This window comes from Pseudopipra pipra, chromosome 2 (genome assembly GCF_036250125.1).
Source record: "Pseudopipra pipra isolate bDixPip1 chromosome 2, bDixPip1.hap1, whole genome shotgun sequence".
Classification (NCBI taxonomy): domain Eukaryota; kingdom Metazoa; phylum Chordata; class Aves; order Passeriformes; family Pipridae; genus Pseudopipra; species Pseudopipra pipra.
The window spans coordinates 92,391,359-92,418,782 of record NC_087550.1 but is presented as its reverse complement, the minus strand read 5'-3'; the positions used below and the strand labels follow the sequence as shown (position 1 = coordinate 92,418,782).

The following is a 27,424-nucleotide window of genomic DNA, read 5'->3' as shown; positions in this document are numbered from 1 at the left end:
GCAGATAGAACAGGTTTCTGTAATAATATGTTCCTAGCCTAAAGAAGATACTCCTCCAGAGAAACAGCAAACACTATGTAATAGCACAAATTTGATAGGAAAGTTCAAAAGCAAGTATTATAACTAATTTTTAATATTAACTAAATTGCAAGTTGGTGTCTCTTACTTTCCTGAATTCCAACACACTCATGCTGTGTCAAAAGACAAAAGAGTTTAAAGGGGGTTTTTAAGCAGGGCGCAGCGATTTCCTCACCTGTTGCAGTAACACTGCAGCTTCACAGCCACTTGGAGCCACGACAGGCCAGCTGACTGCACGCTGCCCATCTTCCCCCACATGATGCAACCACACATATTCATGTGCTACACAAACCAATTAAGCAGAACAGATCATATCAGGCCAGAACAGATCTTGTGTAGCCATTAGCTCTGACACCGTACAGGCTCCTAATGGATTCATACCACCAATTTTGGCCTAACTGCAAGAAATGGGGCAGCAATGAGAGTGAACAGGACAGGGCTTGTGCAACCACATAGCATGGCATATCTATTTCCTACAGCCTTTTGTAGTATAAGCTCTGGGAAGATCTGAGGCTGCAGTCTTGCAAGTACTTGGACTACAGGCTCACCTTTCACGGCTACCCTTGCTAGTGTTGTTCTATAATGCCATTAAGCTAAAGACTCAAGCAAAAGCAGCAAAGCCTCTGACAAAAAGAAGCCACTCTACTTACACAAAGATCCAATTCCATCAGTCATCATTCTCCATTCGACTCTATACTCCCTTACCACCATTTAATGCTCTCTGCTGGTTAGTCTTCTCCACTCTCTTTACTGTTGAGCCCTTTTATTTCAAAAAACTCTTCATCTTGCAAGTTTTTCAAGATATCTCCCTTTGATTTTGACAGAAAGCAGTCAAGAAAGACAATCTATGCAAAACAGTACTGCATTTTGTCCACTCTGCAATGCCTGAGTTCGCATAAACAAATCTGAACTTCTTTCAAGGCATTCCTTGACAGTCAACTTGTCTACTTTAAAATATCCTTCCCTTTATTCAGCTGAATCACCACTGTCATTGAAGCTTATATTGTACATCATCTCTTTCATGAGGTTTTTCACTTCTTACCAAAATGAAGCCTAAAATACAACTAAGAAACCCACAAGGTAATCATCCACTGGCTACATAAAGTGCATCCATACCCTACTCACCATTAATAACACTTATTCTCCATCTGAGAATTAAATATTTTCCCCAAAACAGTAGGACCTACTGGTGCACATGTTGCCTCTAACTCCATACCACTGCATACTGTCAACTGAAGAGGCTGTGTTGCTGGCTTTTCATCTCCAGTGCTTTCCCTGAGGTCAAACATAGCTAGCTATTGCCTCTGCTTGATCAGCAAACTGAAGCTGGCACAGTGGGGCCATGAGTTACCTTTTCTATTGGATCACCAGGTTCAGTCAACTCCCCAGCTGCCTGTCAACCACTGCACTCAGAGGGCAGAAGCAGCAGAGAGCAGCCCCTCTACAAGACAATACACTGTTAGAGAAAGTGAAGTGTGCCCCATTAACACAGATCTCTCCAGCTGTATTCAAATCCAGCTATGGAGGAGACATACCAGAATCACTGCATTACTAAAACTCACTACAGTTCCTACTGCAGAACCACATTGCCCCTCCTAGACAGCATATTTATTCCCTGTGATACACATACAAACTGAAGGTAAGCAGACCTATTAGACTTTATTAAAAATACTGTCTTGAGATTATTCACAACAGCTGTTTCCTCTTCAAGCTAGAGGAAAACAGATGGCAACCTAACAAGAGCTAGATAATTTTAAAAATTAACTCTCAAACATGACACTTGTACAGGATGTCTTCCACTCATGCATCTCCAAATGGGCTAGTGAAAAAAAAAACTGATGCCAAATGTCATTTTGCTAGTACAATATAGCATAATTAACACATCAAAAAAAGGGCAGAACAAAGAATACATCAGATTGCACAGAAGAACTGCAGGTTGCACAGAACACAAAGCTGTTGCAGTAGATTCTCTACAAAACGCTGAGAACATAACATTGTTTATCTCCTCTCTCAAACACCTACAAAGCTTGACAGCATCAAGACACCAGCAAAGCATCAATTAGAGGCATGGAGAACAGGGATGTATTCTTTCTAATATTCATTAGTAACTTCAATCAAGATTCATAGGGGTGGAAAATAGCAAGGAAAATATTTAAAGTCATACTAATTATCTCTGTGAACATGAGAGGATTTTATTTGTATTGGTCTGGCAGAACTGCAGCCCATCAACTGTATTTCATGCATATTCCATACACTTAAGAGTAGAATTTAAGAAACTATAAATACACCCCTATAACAGCTTAAATACAGGTTGAGGGAGACCATGTATTATTGAGCTATCGCATGTTGAAATAATTCCTACCAAAACATCAGTATTTATGGACAGCTAGCAATGAATACTCAACTAGTTATGCTTCTACGGGACTAATTCAGAGCAGAATGAAAAATTTTGGACAGAAACGAAAGCTATGCTTCTAACCAGTTACTTTAAGGAAACACAAAGTTCAGGGTAAGTGAGGAGTATCTTTTTTTTTTCTGATATGCTTGGTGCTGGAATGCAGCATGCAGCAGACCACTGAACTACCAGCTCGGGCTTCAGGATCTACTGATGTCTCTGAGTCTTACATTTAGAGTAGTGAAGAAAACACTTCACCATTTTTCTGGGCAGACTCTTAAAAGTAACTACTCAAGTTCAATATATACTGAAGAACTTCCTTGGCAGAAGAATTTATTTATTTTAAAACCCAACAAAATAGTCTCTGCCAATCCAAACATCTTTCCAAATCCCACTGAAGATCTGCAGAGAAATACACCCAGTTCTGTTCTCCTACTCCATTAACATGCCTGGTATGAGCCTCCACCACTTATTCTATTAACATTTCTGAAAAACTAGAAATTAAATAACTAGAGCAGTTAGACACCAGCTTTACAGTGAAAGCAAAACTGGTCCAAAAGAAAACTTACAATATACGTGTATGTATATCTATTCATCCCCCTTCAAAAAAACCCCAGGCATAAAACAAACCAAACACATAAGTTGTGTCAGATGGTTAGCACATTTAGAAACACAGCTGGTCCTAAACTCATCTTTGGATACACTCAACCCTATAATTGACAGCACAACCCAAGCTATAGTCCCTGTGATTCTTCCACCTACCATGTTTAATTGTCGTAATTTGAAGCCAATATGCCTCAGAACTGCAACACTTGTGGTCAGTAAAGCATATATACAAACTGAAATACTGTCCTTAATAATAATATATAGGGAATGTATAGCATAAAATAATAAAATATACTACAAACATAATCATAATCTGTGCAATATATATTGCAACGCATTATATGTTTTCTATATTATATAGTCATGTGTTACAGAAATATATGAAAACCCTACACAACTTACAAGCAACTTTTAACTTTGAAACTCTCTGATGAGCTGACATTTTAAAAACTTTAATTTCATTTCTGACTACTTATTCTGCTGGGTTTTGAAACAGCTTTGTCTGAGACACAGAATAGAGAATTCTTTCTTCTTACAAGCATAATCAAATATCATATGATGCTAATATTTTACTAGATCATAAATACATCTGTAGTGTCTAGAATGGTGAAACTGTTTGGTGTATTAAAAAGCCAAGCAGTGAAAGAGAACAATCACAGAAAAAAAGATACTTCCTTCCACGCCATTTTGTCTTTCTGACTGCCATTCTAAGGGTAGAAGACTGGATTTTGCAACTTGACCACCATGTTATTCAGCAAATCTGTGATCTCAAGCAAGACAGTGAAGTCTCTGACATGGTCATGTACTCTCTAGCTGTGACTGTATGAATCAACTTCCTCTATTTATGGAAAGTGGGTACTAAATTAACTCTTGCCTTGGCATTTATCATCTACAAGCTTCATTCTCAAATTCACGGGATATCCTCTGTCCGGCACAGTCTGCCATTCCAAGTAAGTTGTGTAACTCCTGCTGGCATGGCTAACCAAAGTTGACACATGTTCACATTGCAGAGGTAAAAAAAAAAAACCCCAATAAATCTTTACTGTCTTATGAAACACAAAACTCAAGCACATGGCATTGAGACTGCCATCCCCATCACCACACCCACATCCAAACCTGTTTAAGTGGTACCTCTTCCATTAGTTTTCTCCCTTTTGTAAAGGCAAAGTAGATATAAACACATGTATTGAAAATATGGCTTGTAGATGAATTAGAAGATGAATTTCTAAATCTTAAGAACAGGCCCTGCCTTGTTTTCTCGAGGAATCAGAAGTAATAAATGCTGCCAGTCAGACCAAAATTCAAATGGAAGGAGATGGGCCACATGTGCAGTTGATAACTGCAAAATAACAACCTAAAATAAATCTGCCAAGGAATCCAACTACATCGAATTTTAACCAGCTACAGTGTACTTGCAGGAACAAGAAGGAAACCCATTTAACAAGCTTCCTTCCTCATCTTTTTGCTCTCCTGACAGATCCTCATTTAAAATGCTTTATGACAACCATCTATATCATGTGGGTTATCTAAACTAAAGTTCTCTAGCTTGTTATCATTAAGAGCTGCAAATTACCAACAGTTCACACGCCAGGGAAGATGTTTACTGAATAGATAGTACAGCTCTGTGGTCTTCCCAGAGGGGAGGAAAAAGCCACTTAACCAGATAAGCTCGTCCTTTCAACTTCTCTCCACTTCCATCTCTTTGCTGTACCCTTCAACTCAAAGGAGCACCTAATCTAATTTAGACAGTGCCAGAATCAACACTGGACTTAAGTCAAAGACCTCACATACAACTCTAGCACTAACAGTAAAGCCGTGCTATAAAAGAATGTTCAATAACTAACAGTACACATCTCATGGGCTCTCTGCTACCTTTTTTCGGGAGATCCTATACCACTTTCTTTACATAACAGTTGTAAAAATATTTCCTCCCCACAACCCTGCAACTGCTGTCTCCTTACATCTTTGCTTAACCTGATTCCCTGTTATCTCACTGGCTCTTACCCAAGCAAGATACCCTTAAACATACAGGAATGCTTGATGTCATGCAGCAAGGAATTACTAAACCCACACAGTGCAGACTTTATGTGCATCTTAAGTGAAGATAAAAATCTCTGAGCAATTCGATTACAGAAAACAAGCCTCAGATGCATTTAACAGTACTCTGGTATTTTCCATTATATGCATTCAGACTACCATTCAAAATATTGTGCATGAGTTGTCATTCACCTTTTGAATAAAGATTAACAATGATAACAAGCTTCTAACTCTTTGAATCAGTCAGAACTGAAGACGAAGACCAAGGCACCACATGCTCATCTACAGAATATTGGTCATTACTCTCCCTTCTGTGGAAGCAGCACATTACAAGTGCTGCTGTTATGAGACACACCACCATCTTTTAAAGCAGCAGGAAACTCAAATGCAAACAGAATCCTTTCATCTCAAGTACAGGTCTGCAGGGACAGTCACTGGTTGAGCTCATAAGCTAATTTTTTACACAACTCTCTGTCTGCTGCAGAGACTCCAACACAGCTCCCACAGAAACAGCACAAGAAAGTCTAAAAAATCCTTCTGGGGAAGGGGGAAAGAAAAGAGTCAGGAAACAAAGGAACATTATATTAATAGGTCTCTTCTGCTAATCAACAGAATGGTGCTGACATGATATAAGGGCAGACCTGACAGAGTCTGGAGAGAAGTAAGAGCATGCACCAGAAACTTCACAAAAAAATCAGACATGGTTTCAAACCACAGAAAGAGGGAAGAAGAATAAATCACTAAAAAATGTCACAGAATGAGAGCAAGATATTAGTCAAAATACATGGATGAATAAAGGGACAAAAACAGCTGCAAAAGGTTAAAGAGGGTTCAAGAGAATTTATTTTCTGTCCGTCCCAACAGTTCAATTACAATGTGACATACTGTAGCAATAGCTACCTAATATCTGGTGCCTCCCACACACTTGCCTTTATGCACAAAGAGCTGTGGAAATACTCGCCATCCAATGCAAGTCACAGAGGCTTGAAGAAGCACAACGGGGGGTTGGCTCCCATAGCGTACAGGATGCATTTTATTGCCACAGTCAGTGTTACGAAACGCGCAGCCCTATTTTCTGTTATTGCATCTCCACTTCCTCTTTTCACCCTTGAAGATTCTCACCATGGCTATCCCAGGATCAGGAACTGCAGATTTTATGTGATTAAGGCTAGCCCAGACAAGATCTTACCAAAACATCAGTGGTGCCAAGGCCCTGAGCACAACCTCTCCTCCACCCCTCAGGGGTCTGAATGCCTCGGCTCAAGGCCAGCTGTGACACAGTGCAGCTGTGTAAACTCGGATCAGGCTGCTGGGGAGAGAGCCATGTGAGAAAGCACTGGAAGAAGCCTCACTGGGCACCTTTCTCCACTTGGGAGTTGCATTCCAGCTCAGATACTCACCCTTGGACCTTGTCAGAGCTATGTAGCAGGTCTGTCTGTGCCTGGTCATTTGCCTTACCAATCCTGACTCTGAACTGCTGACTTAAATTCCTGCTGTTACCTTGGAGCTGCACAACACTACAGACTTGTCTGGCGATCACCAGGCTCTTAGTTGACCCTGGTTAGCATAATGGAGCTACTCTACCCTTGTTTGTCTACCCACTTTGATGGCAAGATCATTGCCCTGCCAGCTTTGCTGGCACTCACTTTCCAGCTTGCCTTTCTTTACCAAGTAATGCACTTTGTGCTCTGTGACAAGTAGAATAGGTTAGCCTCACATTAATCTTTTTTTCATTCAGTTCTGCTCTAAATATTAATAAAACACACTCTTACACCAGCAGGCACTGGAGTTCTGTGATTAAGGTCACAAGGAACAGTGGAGTATTTCACTGTTGCTATCCAGAACAGGGTAACACTTTTCAAGGCTAAGCAAAAGGTTATATTTGTAACGTAAGTGAAGAGCAGCTTTTCAGAAAGGCAAGCAGCTAGAATGCAAAATGGGATTTATTACTAAGGCTATAGCAGAATTCTCTACATTATTTAGACTCCAAGCAAGTAGAACAGAAGTTACTTGCACAAAACAGTGCTCTACACCAGGACTGGGACCTTTATGTGGTAGTTCAGTGCTAAAAATTCCATTACTGCTAGCTTACAGAAAGGCAAAAACTGTGTCAAATCCTGCAGAACAACAGGGAGAGTCTGAACAAGCTCTACTGGGGAGGGGCAGAGGAGGATGGGTACAAAGGGGGAATTAAAAGGGAAAGCAACAATTTAGTACCAGCTTCCTCTTTGCTTTGTATTTCTAAGACCCAAACAGTTTTGTTTTCTGCTAAACTCTTCCTACTATCCTCAAGTGTTTCAGCTAAAACAGGTAACATAACTCAGGAGAAGTCAGCTTGTCCTGAAAGATGCTCAGATCAAACTTAGGTGTTAGGCAGCCCTTGGCTTCAGAATAGGACCTTAAATAATTCAAAAAAAGTTCCCAAAATCCCAGAAAATAGAAATCTGCATCTTTCCAATCCTTGCGAGAGATACTTGCTCTGGTACTTGTCTTGCATGTGACTTGCAAATGACTTGCATGTTATTTCCCTAGTACTGGATATACCAGGCAGGACATTCACTGCAAGAGCCCTACTGTGTCCAGGAAGATACAGGCATTTGACTCAAAGTGAAGATTGACAAGAACAGGATCTTGAAAGGAAGGAAGCAAGACTTGGCTAGGCAGAGAAACAGAATCCTGCTTGTCCTCCCCTGTCCCTTCCCCTGGCAGGGCTCTCTCATCACCCCGGGCAAAGCCAGTTGATTTGATCTCTACATACAGGAGGCACCTGCACTCAAAGTCTCAGCAGAGGGAAGACACACCACGAATCAAGTCAGCAGGAAGGAAGACGACTGACACAGTCGAGTAACAGTGTTTGGATACATATTCAGATCCAAAATCCTTGCCACTCAACGAAATCCCCTTCCAGAAAAATATAGAAGTGGACTCAAATTGGCACCATGACTGCTAAATACAATTTTTCTATCCTGTCCCCCATGTAAGAGTCAGCTCTGCCTTGGAAAAGGTTGGAAGATTTAAAATTGGTAAGGAATACAGTGAAAGAGCTCAACAACAACGCCAGAGCAGGTTTTGAACTGAACAGGTGTGCAGGAAACCATGTATTCCACTACATGAACAGAATACAGATAATGAAGATTATAATAATAATAAATTATTATTAATTATAATAGAATAATTACTCATTACACAACTAGCACCCATTTCATGGACTGAAAGCAGCACAGTGTTTCCCTTTTATAAGTAAATAAATATTCCTGTAGTGGCAGGGAAGTTGTGTACACAAAGGGACTCAAGGTGACAAGGTTATCCTCATGAGGGTAACCCTCAGTTTCAAGTATTTGACTCTGGAAGCTCACTGGTGCTTAGCAGACACAGGGGTAAACAATACAAGCCTTCTAGACACTAGTGCCAGCTGCCAGGAACATGAATGAAGACATATGTCTGATACCACAACATCACAGTGAGACAAATACCCAGGCTGTCTCACAGGCAGAACAGCAGCTATGACTTTCTTAGATCAGGCTGTCTTTCAAATAATTAGCATACAAATTCATTTATCATTAAGGTTAATTAGGCAATTAATGAACTGAAAAATTAAAATACCTGAGAAGATTGTAAAATGAACTAAGTGGGCCAGGTCAAACTTACTTTCTAGTGTTTTGAAGGTTTGGGGCTGAACCATCCAATATGGATTATTATGACAGTACAAAACCAACAATATAATTACACTGTCTAAGGCTAAGCCATAAGTGCTGACATGATTCTGAAGGCTAGGCATAACTAAAGACCCTTTAGAGGCATCACTTATACCACAGAAGACTTATAGCAGCACCTTTTGAGTTAGTTTTAATTTACAGAAACCTCAGCCTCCTTCCATTTCCCCCTCACAAGCTCTCAATCACAGCCCTACAACAGAATTCACGTTAGTCCCCGTCAACAACTGAGTAAGCACTCCATTCTTCAAAAGAAATACTTAAGCATACTCTTGATACTAAGCTATTTTGGTTCAAAAATTTTACTTCCATGACTGTTAAAAAAAAATAAAATCCTGATTAAAATAAAGCTAACCTATTGGCTTAAAATCATGTTTTGAAGCTTTATATTGTCGTCATCTTCATCCTATGGTGGCCTATTTTAGAGCTAATCTCACGTTCTCCAAAGAAAAATATCATTCAACAAACAGAAAGCAATGCAAAGCAAAAAAAAAAAAAAACACATACTGGCTGGGCCACAGCTCATCCTCTCCACACCCTGCTCCTCCTCCAGTTATGAAGGCTCAGCACTCCAGCACAGCTGGTTTCAGGCGTACCACAAAGGACATAAAAGCAACAAACACCTTGTGAGAGGCTACTGGCCAACACAGACTGGTTCTCCTCCTCCCGCTGCATGGACCCCATATGAGATTTTCTAGATGCATTCCCATAAGATACTCTTCTTCCTGCCATGCCCAGTCTCATTCACCACACAAATTCTAACTTAGGAGGGAGATTACCCAGTGGGGGGGGGAGGGGAAGCATGCATCCAGGTCCAAGACAATGGCAAAAGAAATATCAAATACATGCACACAACACCTGCACTAGACCAAAGTGCTCCATTGTGCTTTTGCTTCTGTCCAAACCCAACCTACCCCAAGACAAATATCCCAATTTTATCTCCCGTAGGCTGATACCCTAGAAGATACATACATTGCAAAATATATTAGCTAGCACTTCATCATGACACCAAAAACTACCATATGTTTTACCTAAAATACAACAAAAGCACTGCCTCCTCCAGAAGCACAAAGGGAACCAAATTCCTGCCTTGTGACTGACTCCATACTCTGAAGAAGTAGGTGGAAGCTCCTGGCCCCATCCCACATTGTGAAGTTCTGGAGAGCAACAAGAGATCAGATCTAGCCCCATACCAGTATTTCTTCCAGCCAAGTCACCTCCCAAGTTGTGGGTTTTTCAGGTCACATTCCGAAGCACTGAGTTAACCCCATGCAGGGCAAGAGGAGTTTTGGCATACCTGCAGCCTGGCACTAATTCACAGACATGTAAGCTCTTATTTGGTTCTAAGCCCTTCCTGGATAAGATATTTGTGCCTGACCCCATTTCATTCTGCCACTGTGCATGGTCTGTTAAGTACAGTATTTGCTCATGTTTCCCAGTGCAGTGTGCATGGTACTGCTGAAGTAGGGACCCCACCTTACAAGCATCTGGTACTTCTGGTTATAGCCTAAATCAGTCACCACACAAAAAACAAACAAAACCATGGAGTTTGACATGGCACAACTAAACCCAAGAAAGATTTCACGCGAATAGGTGAAAACTACACTTCAAATTCCAGAAATTCACTTTGCACAAGAAAGTGAAGTCCATATTCAAAAGCATGCAGTACAAGTTACCCATAGTGCTAGATTATGAACTCCCATTAAGAGAAGAAGGGCATCAGCATAGTAAAAATTTGTAGGTGTTATCAGAAAACTAATAATCAGAACATTTTCCACTAGACTGTTACAGAGATTGGTTACATTTAATATTGGAGCTGATTTTAAAGTAATTCAGATAACTTTTTTTTTTTTGTGCTTTCAAACTCACAACTTTCTGGAACGCTGTCACAGAAGCAGGTGTCAAAACACACAAATTATCAGCCTATTAGAGCTTCACTTTTAAGTTATTTTGCTCTGTTGCCACATTCCAAATGCCCCTAGGCACTTTTTATTCCCTGTCAAAAATCACAGAATCACCATTCAAAAAAAGACAGTCAGGAGTACTGGTCTGAATAAAAATTAGCTTTATTTTTACCTCTCTCTCAAGCAAATTTGCTTAGTAGGCCTAAAAAAATAAAAAGTCACAGGGTCGAGTAGGGAGAGGCACTTACACGATCTTGAAATCTAGTTCCTTCCAACTCTAACATGCAACACCGATTTCCTCAAGTCCTCTGCAGGAACCACCCCACAGAGCACAGAGGTTGGCTCTATTCATCAGAATGAGAGGGAAAAGGCATTTACAGTTCTCCTGGTTTTAGTAAGGGGTGGATTTATGACCACCAACCACAACCTACTTTCTCCATTATCTCTGAAGCACTACTCATCTAAGCCTGTTCTGTAGCACCTACCTGGAGCTCCTCTCCAAGTATTGTACACTGTTAGGGGGAACTCTGGTGTTCCCACTGGTCAAGCAGAACCATCCAAGAGCTGCTGGCCCTCAGTGTGCAGCAAAATCAATTATGTGGAACAATCTACAAACACATGGTAGACAAATATTTACAGTAATGAGAGTGGTGTTGGTCAGCTCCTATCTTACATTTAGGGCAAGAAATGCTAACAGAGCATAAATGTGGTTCTTCAGGTATCAACTTCAAATCTAAATATTATGCAATGTCAACCAAGGTCCCAAACATCAAATATCTACACTATAAATGCAACTCGAAGTTTACAAAGAGGAATCAACCAGAGAATGTTTGCAGAAACAGTTGACCTGCTTATCTACCAAGGAATACATTACACCAAACTCAGAACTTGAACATTATATTCCTGGAAGCAAAATGCGACTTCTCATCATCTGAGGAACTAAACTAATACATTAATGAACCAGTGCTGCAGGAAAATATGGCCTGAAGGAAGTCTCTTAGAACTAGACTTGGTCTAGGCTACTGAAAACTTGCACAGATCAAGATGAGGATCTTACTGACAGCTACTACAAGGGCACAAAACTTACAGGAGCACAGCTCCTCTGACTTGAGCAGAGAAGGTGTAAGCTTCCTAGTACCTTTACTGCATCCCTGAAGCAGGGCAAAATACAGTCTTAAAGTAACAATAATCACCTACAAATAGCTTTGGTTTTACCCAATTCTCAGCCACACTGAGCAGTACTGTTACTTTTACACAAATGCTGAAGACGTGAGAACCCTAAAAAAAAGTTCTGTATTCACGTGACCTACTGAAAGGCAGATTTCAGACAACTGCTGGAGTTTCACAGTTCTGTCACTATTTTTGCACAGCTTGTGGGAAACAAGTAGCACTTCCTTTCATTCCCTTATAATACGTAAAATAAATATAATGTGCAACTACCCATATGTACAGCCCTTTTAATGTAATCATTTATACAGTTTCTGTTAAAGACATCAAAAAAAAGGAACTCAAAATAAGAGAAGGAACTGGAGTCATCAGATCTGAAAATCTGATCTATAGAGGAGCGACAGATCCCATCCCACAGTGCTAGCATTCCTTACTTCTCTCTGCTAAAACTTTTTGAAAGAAGCAGCTAAAAATAAGATAAATATTTCCCCAATATTAAGTTCTCCCTGAGAGCAAATGCTTCCATTTCACAGATACTCCACAATTAAAAAAATGGAAGGGAAAACAGTCTATTTATATGAAGAGAAAAAAAATGCATCCAATGCAAGTCTCGTCTTAAGAACAGGTGTTTCATGAAGAAGCTTTTGAACATGTACCATACCACTAAAGATCTTTCATGTCTACAGACAGCATGTAGACAGAAAGCTACAGTCTCAGAAACAGCACCCACAGCTGGCAAACGACAACAACAGAAGAGTCAATCACTGAACTATGACGAACCTCCATTTGTTCTGGAAAACTTGGGCCAGCCACTCAGATACAGAAATATTCATAAAAGCATAATTTTTTTCAGAGAGAACAAAACTACCTCTTGAAAAAATAAAAGCAATTCCATTAGACAATTGTATATCCTCTTTTTTAGTCACTATGAGCTATCTGCATCAAAGCAAATCCAAGCAGTAAATCTAACCTAAACACTGTTGGTTTGGAGAGGAAGGATTGTTTTTGTGTTAGACACACACAACTCTCGCATTGTGTCACACTGTCAGAGCTCAGTTTTCCAAGACCGTGTTCACGTGTCCTGTAGCAGTCACTAGCTTCTCAAACCAGAATCTAAAAGCAACTGTAGGATGTCACACCCTGTGTCTCCTGCAAAATAGATCTAATTTTCCATTACAAACTGGTGATTGTTTCTGGGCAGGGGGAGGGGGGAGAGAGAGGGAGACTAAGAAAGGCAGCTTTTATACTATCTACTAGAGTTTTCTTCTATTTCTACCACCCTCCTTCCTACAATTCTACAAGCTGAATGCCAGCCAGAAAAATCAATGAAACTATTTTTCACTGAAATATGAAAACAAAGCATCTGAGAAGTTTCATGACACAGTTCAACTTCACTGTTAAGCACATATAACCTCTTTTAAGAACTCACTAAATGCTTCAAAATGCACATCTTAGAAGATACTAAGAGAAACAGCTTTCAGAACCTTGCACTGTAGTGAATGAAACAGGAAATGAGGAACAAAGAAAGGAATTTCATAGATTCCAGATGTACTCTAACACCAGCTGGGAAATACAAGCAAGAATCAACTAAAGTCTTGTAAAAAGCTACCACTAACTGTTTTCTTCTAGAGTTCTTAACAAAAGTAAGTAGCTGTAAACAATTTGTAAATAGAAGTATTTTTAGATTAAATTGGAAACAGTAATAAAAATAAACTTCTTCCCCTCTCTCCTATTTTTAAGGAGTTTAAAACTCAGCCATCGGTGCATCTGTTTTTTTGAGCTGCTTTTTATAAATATAAGAACTCTGTAAAAACAGCCATAACAGAAGCACAATTGTAATTAAACTATTTCAAGTTGTCAGTTTTCCATTACTTGGAATATTAAAGCTGCATGAAACTTGAAAGCAAGGAAAATAAAAACCAGTAAACTTGATTTATATTACATGCCTTCTGTACAATTGGAACTGAATGGAATTTAAATTTGTAAATTGCTAGTTATCAGTCACTCGAAAACATTGTTCCTACAGGTATAAATTAAAAAATTAACCACTCCAGGTTAAAAATCCTGGAAACAAAATTCCTTCACAAGTTCAAATACCCTTCTGCTCCCTGTATAATATGTCTCCAACATTTCATCTTCCTTTTCTGAAACACAAACTCAAGCCTTTCAATGTAAACTTCTAAATGGATTTTGAAACCTCTGAGTAACAAGTTTAGCAACAAACAGACAAGGATATTTCCTCCCAAAGTCACTGTAAAAGATGAAAAGAAAGCTTAAGAATGCATCTTATGGAACACAGATCTGTGTTAATAATTCCCCCTCCTCCCATTATCACAGAAATAGGTGTTCTTCCCAACTTCAAGACTTTTCATTAATTAGTCGTGTGTGACAGAATTGAGACACTTCATCTATTGTTTGTCCACCTACCACCAGCATACAAAACTGCATTAATATTTATTCAAACTAAACATTGCCTCAAATGCTACCTGTTCAAACCTACCAGTCATTCACAGATAAGTGAAATACTCTCCCTCTTACCATCTCATCATACTAATGTTTCAGTCAATGGCGATGCAGTCCCAGTTACACACCCCAGCAGACAGGGAACAGTAACATTCAGTTGTTGGGCTAATGAAGGGACCTTTGTTTTGCCCCAGTGCTCCCTGAGAGGTAATAACAGGCAAATGCACAAGTCTCTCTAGCCAAATAAAAAAAAAAAAAAGTAAGATAAGACTTCAGATGTCTGGAATGAAAATTGAACAGAAGAACTCTCAACCAACCTCAGAAGTCAGGCAAGTCAGACCCGGCTATAGTCTTCAATGTTTGTGTTCTTTCCTCAACAGACCTCAAAAATAGATACACTACATTTTTCTCCCTTTCAGACAGAAGAGGGAGAAAAACCCCTCGAATACCTCAAACTTTCCACTGAATATTTAAAGTGTTTCACACTTGGCAATGATCCATTAAAATCTGAGAAAGGCAAACAGGGTAAAAATATTCCAGTTCTTCATAGTTTTGAAGCTTCACATCTCATTTTGCAAAACTTTCACCCAGAAAGTCTTCTATAGGAGGAAAACAACATGTGAAGTTTCAGGGAAGTCGCTTTCCCCTTGGTAGAGGTTAAGATGGCAGAGGAAGGAAGTTAGATTTGTTTTCGTTTTACTCCAAAACAAAGCTTTTATATGGATCCTAAATTCAGTCACCAGTCCACTATGCTGATGAAATCAGACACTGCTAAAGAACAGACACTTCATAAGGTTTAGCAAATGTTAGTAAAATCAGAAGGTAAGAACATGTAAGTCTACAACTAGCTTTTCAGTTTAACAAAATACAACCTGTCATTAACTCCAAGCTTGAGCTTTTCCTTGGTGTAACCACAAAATATATAAACCTCTGGTACCAGAAGGTTCAAAAGCACAGCATTAAGACATACCAGTGCATGTTTTAACTATTAATATATGCCTTAGGTGATTTGCTCCCCAGAGGCATTAAGAGTTAACTGGCACACACAAATATTAATTTTTCTTTGACATATTTGGCTGAATATTTGTTGGTCTGATCATTAAAAGCAATACAATTGTCTGATATTTACATCTTTTACAGTATGCAGCAAAGACTATAGTCTTTATTCTAGGCTTCTTTCTCTCACAAGGGGTAACTAAGATTCATTGCAGAAAAACATCCATTTCCAGAGTGAATTGTCACAACATGAGAGGTACTAAGTACTCCTTAACAACTCAAAGTGGATTTTGCCTCACCCTTTCCCCACCCCCTCCAAGAAAAAAATTGCTATATGAGGTACTCACAGACCTAATTCGACTCTCACAGAAGCACAAATATTGGCTTCAACAGAATTATTCACAATTTACACTCCTGTAATGGAGAGCAGTGACTGAGAAAGGACAGAGGCAATACCTGAAGGTCATTTGCAGTCTATAGCACTGATCCGATCTAAGAATTTTAACCTGATGTATATTATTAAAGGTATTTTTGATGGGTTTTTTTAATTGTATTTTCTAGTCTTGCTGTAGACAACACTCTTCACTGTTCACATGAGAAGATCTTTACATGGGAGCAACAGTGCAATAAATGGCTTCATATGGTAACAGTGTTTGACAGCATATCTGCATAAGCAGAAATCTTGCTGTGATGTAAAGAAAGGGGAGAGGGAGTTCTGTTTAAGCAGAAACATCATAATATTAGGTGCCTCAGGCTTTGCAAGGTAAGTGTGGGATGGAGAAGTGGGGCAGCATGTGTGAGTATTAATCGTTAATACCAACTAAACCACCTAAACTTTCATAAGCAGCTAAGGCTCATGAACTGAGTATGAGATTCAAGTAGTTCTCAGGTGGAAGGTCAGAGATATATCTATATCAGCTTGTCATATTATCCTCTTGCTGGTCTCACTAGAGTTTTAACATTTGTTCTCCAGAGCAGCTGACCAAGCCAGTATGTATCAGCAGCTAGCAAATACAGCACCACCAAGAAAACATGTACTAAGGAAGGGGAGTGGACTGAAGAGCACAGAAAGATTCAAGCAGTCTCATGACACTGCCAGAATACAGACATGAAAGCAGGGGATGCACCTGCTGTCCCCTCCATCTGATTTCCACACATGCATACTCCCAGTCAAGCTCCTGATACTTGTCCAGAGACAGCTCTGACATTCACTTGAGCACACAGACTCAGCTCACTAAAATGGACAAAAATTAAACCTGACAGGAAAAATAACATTCTTTGGACCTGCCTTGCAAATTGAACTGGACTTTTACTCTGCAAGCAGAAAAGCATCAGTCAACAGCAGGTGTGCAAAGAGCATTTCATAGCTGAGAGCAAGACGAGAGGAAGGGGGAAAGACAAGACCTGCCTTTTCAGCAGCAACAAGCTACTAATTTGGGTTAGCATGTCATGATGTCATGGCTTTGACTGCAGCTATGAGAACAGAATTGCAAAGCAATGTGCAAAGCACAGAGAAGAACAGCATCAGCCCGTACAGAGACATAAGAACAGAGGAAGATAAGATAATATTGGCATCTAACTAACCCAGTAATTTGAGGAATAGAAATTTGGTTTCAACAAATTATAAACTTTTAAAAAAAGAAAAAAAAAAACACACAAAAAACACCAACCAGTCTGAAGCGTAATTCAATGTAATGAAAAGTTTTCAAAAGTATTTAGTGGAAAACTGCAAAGGATAGGATATCCAGTACTTGCCTCATGTCCTCCTGTAAAAGCATTTGGTACTCTGACCAACAGATAATCACCCCCAGGAAGAGACAAGAAAACACTTAGTTCTCATGAGAGAGATGAAATAACACTTGTTTCAAACATACTAATTCCAAATGAGGACAAAAAAACCTAGGAAGTTTGCATACTGACATCAGAGGCTCTGAGCAGATCTGTTCAACAGCCTCACTCCTGTGAATTTATCTCTACACACTCTAAAAGCCAAAACACATTGGCTTCCACTCACATATGAATCCTCCTCTAATTAAAAGAAAGTAAGGCTATGGATAATTCAGTGTCAGGCTGGCAGTCCTGAATACAAGCATCCTCTATTTTTTCAAAACTACATTCACTGAAGCATTTTCTACTGCTCCTCCATTTCCTTCTCTCACTTGCAGAGACTATGCTTTAGTCTCCATTTTTGCTCCAGCCACAGCTTCTCCTGACAGTCCACAAACAGCCACAGCACTCCTCCTCTAGAAACAGCATTGGTCCCACATCTTTTCCATTCAGCACACTGAACACAAGTTGGTCAGAACACAACCACCACCAAATCTAGCAGAGTTTGAAATACTGAACCAGCGGTGAAAAATCTGCCTAAACTATTCTGCACCCTTCATAGCCTGTGAGACTCAAGCCTTAAATAGCATTGCAGTCAATCAATAAGAACATAAGTTGCACTTTATTTTACCTACACAACATCAGTTTAAGCTTGTTAACTTTTTAATGTGAAGAAATGATCTTGAGAAGTCTTGAATATATTCAGGGTGAGATACAAATAACTTTTCTTCCTTTCTTTATTTGTTGTTCCACTAACTTAGAAACACCGGAAAAAATACTGTTATCTTTATAAGAAACATTTTACATTTCCTAAATAAAATTTTCTAATATATATATAGATTTAGAAAAAAGTACCTAAGAAAAATTCTCTCATTCTAAAAATATCTACTCAACAAGCTTTTGCCCCATTTAAATGGGGATAAATCCTTTTACAGTATTATACAGTGAACATATTTAGTCGTAATTACTTCTACAAGTAACCACTTAAGGCACTAAATCCTAAGAGACAACATTAAAAGGGACATCTTCTCAAAGCAAAATGTATTTCTCTGAACAATGTTAGCATTACTAGACTTAAGGGAGACATTAAGTTTGTAAGACACAAGATAGTTTCTTCTTATCCTTAGAAATGCAGAGACATCTCTTGAACATTTATTTTGTATCAAGTTTAATGGTGGAAGGCTGTAAATACCTGCTCTTGGCAATCGACCTGCTTAAATATTAGTAAACTAGCACTTAAGCAAATACTCTGCCTTCACCCAAGACTCTCAGTTTCACAAAAAAAAGTTCAGTTGCTTTCACAGTGTCTTAAAATACATAGCTCCGCATGAATTAATAAAAAAGGCACAGCAAAAATAAGAGGCAGAGACACGGCACATCTACAGACCAACCATCCTCATCCTGTCAACTGGACATAAACAAGGTTTTACAGTTCCTAGAGAATGGTAGTAGCCAACTTTTATAACAGAAATTTCACTGCTTTGTGGTTCTGATCACACTTAGCACTAAGGACAGATGATGTTCCTGGAATTCCCACATTTTAGACTAAGACCTCAATACCTTGTAATGTCAAAAGGTCCATTCCTGGCCTTTCTAAAGATGATAAAAGGAGGTTTAGAAGTTTATGTCTTAAATTGCAACAAGTCCTCACAGTGTACACATGGACCGTTATTATCTGTGAAGTCAACAGAATTACGAGCAAATGGTCCTCCTCATTATATTATGGCCCCTGGTAACCTTTCAGTGTGCAGTATCCTCCTGTCCCAACTATTACTCAAAAAAAAATTGGACTGTTTAAGCTCTGTAACAAGCCCTAATACCACTAAAAAAAATACTATTTTAGGGCAGAGCCTAATCCTCCTAAGTATGAGTACTAGATTTCAGGGGCATGAAAAGCTTGATATTTTAAAGTGAAAATTCACAAATGACCTCTTTCTTTAGATTTTTCAAGTATAAACAATTTCACAAACTAAAATCTGCCAGAAGGTTCTCTGCTAGCCAGCATACAGCTTTCAACAGCAGAAATGCTGAATATGAGTTTTTATTTCTTCAACTGAAAGTTTAATAGTTGATGCCATTTAAGGAGAAAAAAGTAGCAATTAAGTACAGCATATTTATTAAATATTAACATTACAACAAAAGTCATGTTGTCAAGCAGAAGGACTCTCTTTGTAGTTTTTCCAGCCAATCATCAGTCACAGAGCCTTATGTTGTTTCCTTTCAGGTTTTGAAACACTGACTCATGGAAATATCAGCACTGCACACTTCCTCAAAGTGGCAATCTTATAGGAAGTGTTTGTTTAGTCTTACATGACACATTGTTTTGTTTATGTATAAGGGATTCCGGTAAAAATAATTTTCAATTAAGGAAAAAAAAAGACAAAAGCACAGTTATGGGAAGCCAAAATAAATCAATTTCAAATAGACATTTGAACAGCACATTCATTAGCACAAGTACTACTTTCTTCTTTCTACTGTACATTACTTCCTTGCAACAGCCATGAACAGAAGTAGCCAGGCATGGAGTTCTTTCAATTCCAGTAACCACAAAAGAAACTGGAAAAGAGGCAGGTAACACAGTAACAATTCCTCTTAACGCTGCTACCCACACTGACAGAGTTTGTATCATTGCTCCGCAACTTCAATATCTCAATGAGGTATCTTCTGGAAGTGGCTCACCACTGCCAGTGCAACTGAATGAGGCAAACATGGGTTCCTAAGAAGCTCAATGCTTCACACTTTCAAAAGATGAAACAGATGGCTCAAGCCAAATCCAAGCATGACTAGAAACAACACTCCTCAAAACAGGGAAGCATTTATATAATTATCCATGTAGCTAAATATGGCTGATTCCATGCAACCCATCAGTCTCAAAAGAACAAGTTACACCAGCAGTAGAAAATGCCTTCATTTACCTGCAGCTTCTTGGAAATACAGGACAAGCCAGCCACAGCAATACATTACATTAGGGCGTTCAAACACCTCTAGGCTACAATGCTCTGCACAGCCAGAAGCCTCCCATCAGGGAAGGCATGCCAACATGGGTGTCTCACTCTGTGCTTGCACTGATTCCTCAAGGCATCAACCCTACATTTCATCTGATTTATAACGAGGCACACTTGTGTATCAGCATCCCCATTCACAATTTGCCAGCAAAGGTGTTGCAGAGAAGGAAACACCTTATCAGATCAAGCACAGAGTATTTTGTAGTCAGACATCAGCCAGAGCTTGGCCAAGAAACAAGCTCTCAAAGAACAGAACTGACCACTTCTACAGCATGATAAATCAAAGCAAATCAAGATGGAAAATGACTTATCCCATTGTACTCAAATAACTTGTCCCTTAACCCATTAAAAGATTCAAAGACTCCTGTCACTAGAAAAGAGAGAAATCTACAAGATTTCAGTGAATGGGAACTGCTAAAAGACAAATTTACTCTTGGGAATAGCTAACAAAAGTAGCATCCCTCCAACGTGCACCATCTTTTCGGTTGTGTTCAGCAACAGGCCAAGGAGCAATGGTCATCAACTGAAACACCAAAGTTCCACCTGAACATGAGAAACAACTTCTTTATGTTGAGTGTGGCAGAGCACTGGAACAGGTTGCCCAGGGAGGTTGTGGAGTCCCCTCTCTGGAGACATTCAAAACCCACCTGGATGCCTTCCCATGTCACCTGGTCTAGGTGACCCTGCCTAGGAGGTTGGGCTAGATGATCTCCAGAGATCCCTTCCAACCCTAACAATTCTGTGATCTCCCCTCAGATCTACTCACATGATTTTTTGCAGGGAGCCTGCAAGCCTCCTTATACAATTTCTTAAAGATTACAATTACTTTATGAGGCATGTTAGATTAGAAATACTCCCTCAACCCACCAGAGCAATCCTGCCTCTTCCTATTTTTCTGATAAATTTCACAAGAGATATTCAGCTACAAAAACGTGTTTAACTTTCGAACCCGAATCCCAGAAACTCGCGTTCCAGCCCCGGAGCCGGCGCGTGGCCGTTCCCGGGACACTTCCCACGGACAGACGGGAAGCGCTCACCACCGCCCCCTGCCGGACGGCGCTGGAACACCTGGGCGCAGCCCCGATCCAGAAAGCGTCGGGCATTATCCGGCAGTTCATCCAGGAAAGAGCTTCGGCTCTCAAGGCAGAAGGGAAGCACTGCTGTGCCGCGGATGCACGCGGTTTTTCCTACTCGCTATCCACGCTAAAAAGCAGCAGGGATACTTGCTGCAGTACTACCGTAATCAAACGCTTAGCTTTGATGGAGGCTCTGACAACTGAAGTCAGCAGCAGGATTAACTTTCGTCTGCAACTTAAAGAGATTAATCTCAAGACTTTTGCTGTTGTTATTATCTTCGATCTCTTCCACAATTCAAAGAAATTCCCACACTCTCATTACTTCAATCATCACTGTTTTCTTCTCGAAAAAAAACCCAAAACCCTAAGCAAACCAAAACACTCTACCCAAGAGTCATCATCCTATACACGAGATGTGTTCTTACTGTTTTAACTAAAAATCACCAGTAGGAACAACTTGCAATAGCATCACTGCATGTGTCTGGATTTCTCCCTTGTGAAAGGACCTTTTTTTTCTCCCCTTCCCCTCTTTGAGAAGAGCCAGAAAACAAGTCTCCGACCATACTTTGTATACTGAATCTATTTTCCACATGTATAAAAGGACATAGAATGAATACATAGAATTTTAACATATAAACTAAAAATTACCTCTTAAAATTTGCTATCACTAAACTAATTGATGACAATTAACGAGGAAACGATCCTAGCAATAGTCTCTTTGAAATGCTAATGCCACTATTCAATAATGAGATTTCCTATGTAATCTCACATTTTAGTTTTATCTAACACGATAATTGGTGGCTGCAAATTTGCTTTCGAACGCACGGACTTGCAAAGGGAGATTTCTCAAGATCTTTATTAGGAAGCCGTGAGCCCTCGGTACCCTCCGCTGCGAGCCTGTCGCTGAACTTCGCCACTTCCCCTGGAGCTCGCAGCCCCCGCGCCCCATCCCGGGAGCAGAACCGCTCCCTCTGCACGGGAGACTGACTGATTGTCTTACGGAAACGAGGGATTTCCCTCCCAGCCGGCACACTCAGAACTCGACCAGGGAGAGTTTAATCCGCTCGCTGACATCTGTCGCTTACTTTCTAATAATGTGGTTTGGAACTCGATCAACATCAAGGAGAGGAGAGGAGCGAATCTCCCAGCGCGGGTCGGAGGAAGCCGTGAGGAAGCGGCAGCAGACTCTGCCCGTGCCCTCGCCGAGGGAAGGGGCCGAGGCATCCGCTCCTGCCCACAGCCGCTTTTGGGCCGGTTTCGCACCACCTTTGCCACTGACACACAGTGCTGAGCCTCGGTGACCGCCTTCAAACTTTTAGCGCGTAGCTTAGCAACGAAAATAAAAAAAAAAAAAAAAAGAAAAAAGAAAACACAACCCAACCAAAAAAAAAAAATCAACCAAAGCCACAAAATCCGCCTAATATCCTGCGCCTCCCGGACTCCTGCGGGTGCCAGCCGGACGGACGGCGCTGCCCGCCCGTCACCGCGGCCCGCACCGCGGCGCTGACCGCCCGCCCCGCACGGCCCCGCGGAGCCCCCCTGGCCGCGGGCACCGCCCGCCCCGCCGCCCCCAGCGCTCCCCCGGCGGGACAGGAGCGCACGGCAGCACCAAGGGGCGTCCGGCGCCGCCGCCTCGCCACGCTCCCCTCCAGCGGGGGCTGCCTGCGCGCTGCTCCGCGCCCTCACCGATTTTAATCCTGACGCTCTGGAAGACCCGCAGCCCCTCTTCCTCCACCGCCATGGTGGTGGTGGTGCCGCCGCCGCGCCTGGCGCTCAGCAGTGCTCGAGCCCCGCCGCCGCGGAGACGCAGGGGCTGAGCAGGAGGAGGCAGGCGAGATGCTCCGCCGGACGGGAAGGAGGGAGGGCGGGCGGCCGCACGCCGCGACCGGGCTGGAGCGAGCGAGCGAGGGAGGGAGGGAGGGAGCAGCGAGCGACCGCGCAGCCCCGCGGAGCCGAGCCCAGCGGAGCCGAGCCCAGCCGAGCACAGCGCCCGCCTCTCCCCCCGCCGGCCCGCAGCGCCCGCCCCGCCGCCACCACCGCCCCCTCATTGGCCAGCGGGGCGGCGGCCGCGGCGCTCATTGGCCCGCTGCCCGCGGGGGCGGGGGAGCCCCGCGCGGGGGGAGCGGCGGAGCGCGGCAACAGCTGGAGTGCGGCCGCCCCCTGAGCGGGCGAGGGGTCGGTGCCGCAGCACCGCGCCGGTGATCCCGGCCCCTGCTCCTTTGCTCCTGCCCCGGCAACCTCCGCCCCGCCGGCACTCCCGAGGGGGCAGCGTGGAGAGGGCGAGGGCGAGGGCTGACTAACTCCGTGGCCCCGCTCCAGTGCCGGCCCGGACCAAGCGCCGGGAGCAGCCGTTGGCGTCATGGCGAGAGAGAGGGAGGGATGATGTGCAAGTCCTGTTTCCCACAGAGCCATAAAGAGAGGGCACTATCGATGCCCCCGGTTGAAAGCCATTCATTAGCGGGGAAAAGAAGTCCCGTATTAAATGAACAAACCTGTCTGGGCGCTGAGAGCAGGCCAGTCTGTCTCCTGGCTCCATTTAATCAGCGGCAAAGCTGGCTCTACCTGATTGCACGGGAAGAGAAGGGAATTCAGATTTCAGACTTGTATGAGTACACATTAAACAGCAAGAAATAGGACCTGTGTCAGTGTTCAGTGCCAAACTTTGGATCTTGTAAAGTCGGGAATTGAAATACTCCTTCCCTAAAGGTCTGGCGATAGCAGAGCACAAAGTTCAATGGAGGTCTACAGATTACAGTAGTTCAAAAACTAAACAACCAAATTACCTTTGGTGCAGTAGCAGCTCCCCAGAGGAGGCTTGGACATCCCTACGAAGAACAGTGCAGGCACATGACAGTCCACCATGTCCAAGAAGCTCAACAAAATGCCCTTTTTCAAGCCTGCAGACCAAAAAAAAAAAAAAAAAAAAGGTGAGATACTGAAATACAGAAATACAGAACAGCAAATGAAAACTTGGGAAGGAGATACAATGGCAGTGGAAGTCAGCTTGCAGGAAAGTCTGAGGCATCTGGGTTTTTCCACACAGGTATGGGCCTAACTCTGAAGGAAGCTGGCAAGCTCACAGCCAAAAAAGGAAGCAATGAGTTATCTTAAGGAGCTGCCTGAGTTACTGTGTTCTCCTTGTCTGCATAGCCAAGTGACATATGTAATTTGATTTATAGCACAGGACTCTAAAGAGATTTTATAAAGTACAGGCTTCCAGTTACCAACATCCATGCTATAATTCCCTCTTCCTTGCTGCAATATGCCCAATGTCCTCCCTAACCTCATTATCCCCATTCTGTGTGTCATCTCTTCTTCCATAATACTCCCAGCTTACTGCAATACTTCAGCTCTTCTGCCCGCTGGTCCTTTGCATCCCCCATGATACCTTCAGTGCTCCCTGCCCTAGTAACCTTTAGCATTTTCTTCACTTTAACCCAAATTTCACCTGTCACAATACTTCTGACTCCCCTATTTTTGCCTCCCCTTCCAGTTGTACAAGAGGCAACACAAGCATCAGCCTGAACAGAAACTAAAAGAATGCTGATTAGAGAGCTCATATCTTAAGGAGGACATTTACTCAGACTGGCCAACCTGTTATTGCCTCTCAGATGCTGGATGTGACAAACAAACAGTTTTGGAGTATACATGTCATACAGGTCTGTTTTAACACTCTGTACATGCTCACAGATAAAAAGGAATATACAAAGTGTGTTGCTTTTGCTCCTTCACCACACATGCACACACCTTGAATGTATTTGTACAAAACAAATACAAGCCTACTAAGACATCTCACTGAAGAAAAATGTCACACAACTGTTACACACAATGCTGTACACAGGCAGAAACAAACGATTACAGCTACAAGCCACAAGCCAGTGGATAATGTTTAGCTGTAAGCAAATGTAAACTTATCCTATGCTCAGGATCCCTATAAATCTTCCTTAACAGCATCAAGGAGAAATCTGCTTCCATGCTCTAAATAGTATAGACATCTCAGATAAAATATTTCTGTGTTTGCTTTGGTACATAAAGACTTGTTGACCTCATTTCCCTGTCTGAAGCTTTCCTCATCTGCAGAAAGTTGACCCCAAAATAGTCATTAAAAAAAAATCAATTTATCAATTCTCTTCCCAGCATTTCCTGCTGTATGGGTTGTTCTCAGCAGATACTGCACAGACTATCCATCCCAAATTACCATTGTGTTCTTTTTGGACAGTCATGGCACTTCTATCTATATCCTTTATGTTCAGGAAGTGAAAGAATATATCTATTTATAACCCAGTCATTATATGTTCACAAACCATGCTATATGTAAATCCCCCACCCCTTTATGTGCGCCCAAATTCGCAGTCAAAGCCCACCACTTTAAATCTGATTTCGTTTGACCCAGCATAAATTCACCTTGTAATCTAAGGTGATGGTTGTCTCCCACACCCTAACCTCAGGTGTTGCTTGGACTTCTCCCTGTGCCAGCATTGGTGCTCAGGAAGGTGTGTGGTGTACTGTATTTGTTGGTTAAAAAAAAATAGACTTTCATTACTTCCATTTGTATATTATGGAAAGTAAGAGGCCCATAAGCCATGACACTTGGAAATTCTTTACCTAGGATCATAAGCAACCTGATGAGAAAGCATCCCAATCCAAAGGTGTGGTTAGGGCACAGTGGCATGCTGGGCCACTTTAGGAATGCATACTTGCCCATGGCCATGCTTCTGGGCTGTTTTTCAAGATGGCCTAGCTTTGCCAACAGTATGGATATGTCCAGGAAAGCTGTGGCAAAATTCAACTACAAATCCAGCCTTTTCTTTAAAACGTAGTTAAGTACCATGAACTTCCACATTTAAGCAAAAAAGAAACTACCAAGATGCCTGCAGAATCAATGAGCAACAATTGGAACATACCAACAGTTAAAACAAAACACCAAAACAGAAAAAAAAAGTAATTTAAAAAAATTATATAAAGAAAAAAAAAAAAAAAGAAAAAAAGCTACCACCTTCTTAGACTCTTTACCATGGAATCAATTAAGACTCCTGACATGAAAATCTACAAATGGTTGCTTGCAGCTCTCAGTGCTGTCCAGCTACTCTTCTGGTTTCCCACTAGATCTTTTCTGCTGAAGCTCTTTGACAGTGCTTTTGTGTATCAGTGTGCTAGTTTATTTTCTGTCAGACCTTGTTTTCCTGACATAAGGCTGAAAGCTTGTTGCTTCCTCTGTAATAAACATCTGTCTTCAAATCTACATGTCATACAGTCCAACAATGTAAATGCAAGCACTGTTTCAAAATTCACATGAATATGTATTTTTAAAGATGTTAAACGCAGTATAAGAAACAGCCAAAGAATGTGTGTTGCTTTTTCAATTTCTTCATTGTTGAAATGAAACCTCGGCAGCAGCATATCACATGTGTATGTGCATATTACAGATAACATGTGCAGGCAACATGAGGTTTGCAGCTGCTAGCAGTCTGATCAAAAAAATCTAGGCAAAGTGAATGAAATACTGCTTTTTAAGATGGGGATGAGTCTGTTAGTGACAATGTCTTTTCTAACTTTCTTCATCCAGGCCATATGGGTTTATATTATCAGCTCTTCAGAGGATTCTTGGATCTAAATTAGACTACAAAGAAGGTCATTTTCTGTGACTCATTTGTGCCAAGCAAGGAAATCATTTCCTCTCTTGATCTACATGATAGCTTTCTCTTGGGAGGAAACAGAGTATAAGAAGCTTTCTAATCTCCTTTTACATTATGCAAGAAACTAACAAAATATGAACCTTCTATCCCCAGGGTAGCACAAAGCTGCTACCTATATTTATGTGAAGGAACAACATATTTAAGACAAATCTAAGGAAACATCACTGTAATAAAAAGCAAGACACTGATCTGATGACTGAGCAAGATATTTTAATTGAATTTTAGGAAGACATAGGCATTTTCAACTGATAATATCTGTACCAGGCCTAAAGGCAGCTACTATCCATATAGAGATGCTGCATGGTATGACTACTCTATGCCAACTAGGGTGACCCAATAAACATTTATCCCTGGCAAAGTGAGTGGAGATGCAAAGATGTCTTTGTTAGTGCCTCTGCATCCTATTCCCTGACTGAGGGGTAAATTCAGCCTTTGCAGTGATACCTTTCATAGTAAGATAG

General features: G+C 41.4%; 1 protein-coding gene and 1 long non-coding RNA gene across 6 annotated transcripts in view; one reads left to right on the top strand and one right to left on the bottom strand.

The window, feature by feature from the left end:
- The window catches only part of RASA3 (RAS p21 protein activator 3), a 130,070-nt gene extending 106,001 nt beyond the window's left edge, over positions 1-24,069 (bottom strand). For 2 of the 5 annotated variants that reach the window (XM_064646438.1, XM_064646439.1), the window contains exon 1: positions 22,954-23,246. In XM_064646438.1, the coding sequence (XP_064502508.1) occupies positions 22,954-23,008 (55 nt within the window). In that variant the 5' untranslated portion in view covers positions 23,009-23,246. Of the gene's footprint in view, positions 1-22,352; positions 22,444-22,953; positions 23,247-24,050 lie in introns of those variants that run through there. The other 3 variants (XM_064646437.1, XM_064646435.1, XM_064646436.1) reach the window with 3 other exon arrangements.
- LOC135410108 (uncharacterized) lies at positions 23,381-24,976 on the top strand. The gene is made up of 2 exons (XR_010428520.1): positions 23,381-24,310; positions 24,761-24,976. It is a non-coding gene; the product is annotated as an uncharacterized LOC135410108 (long non-coding RNA).
- Positions 24,977-27,424: the final 2,448 nt, after the last annotated feature.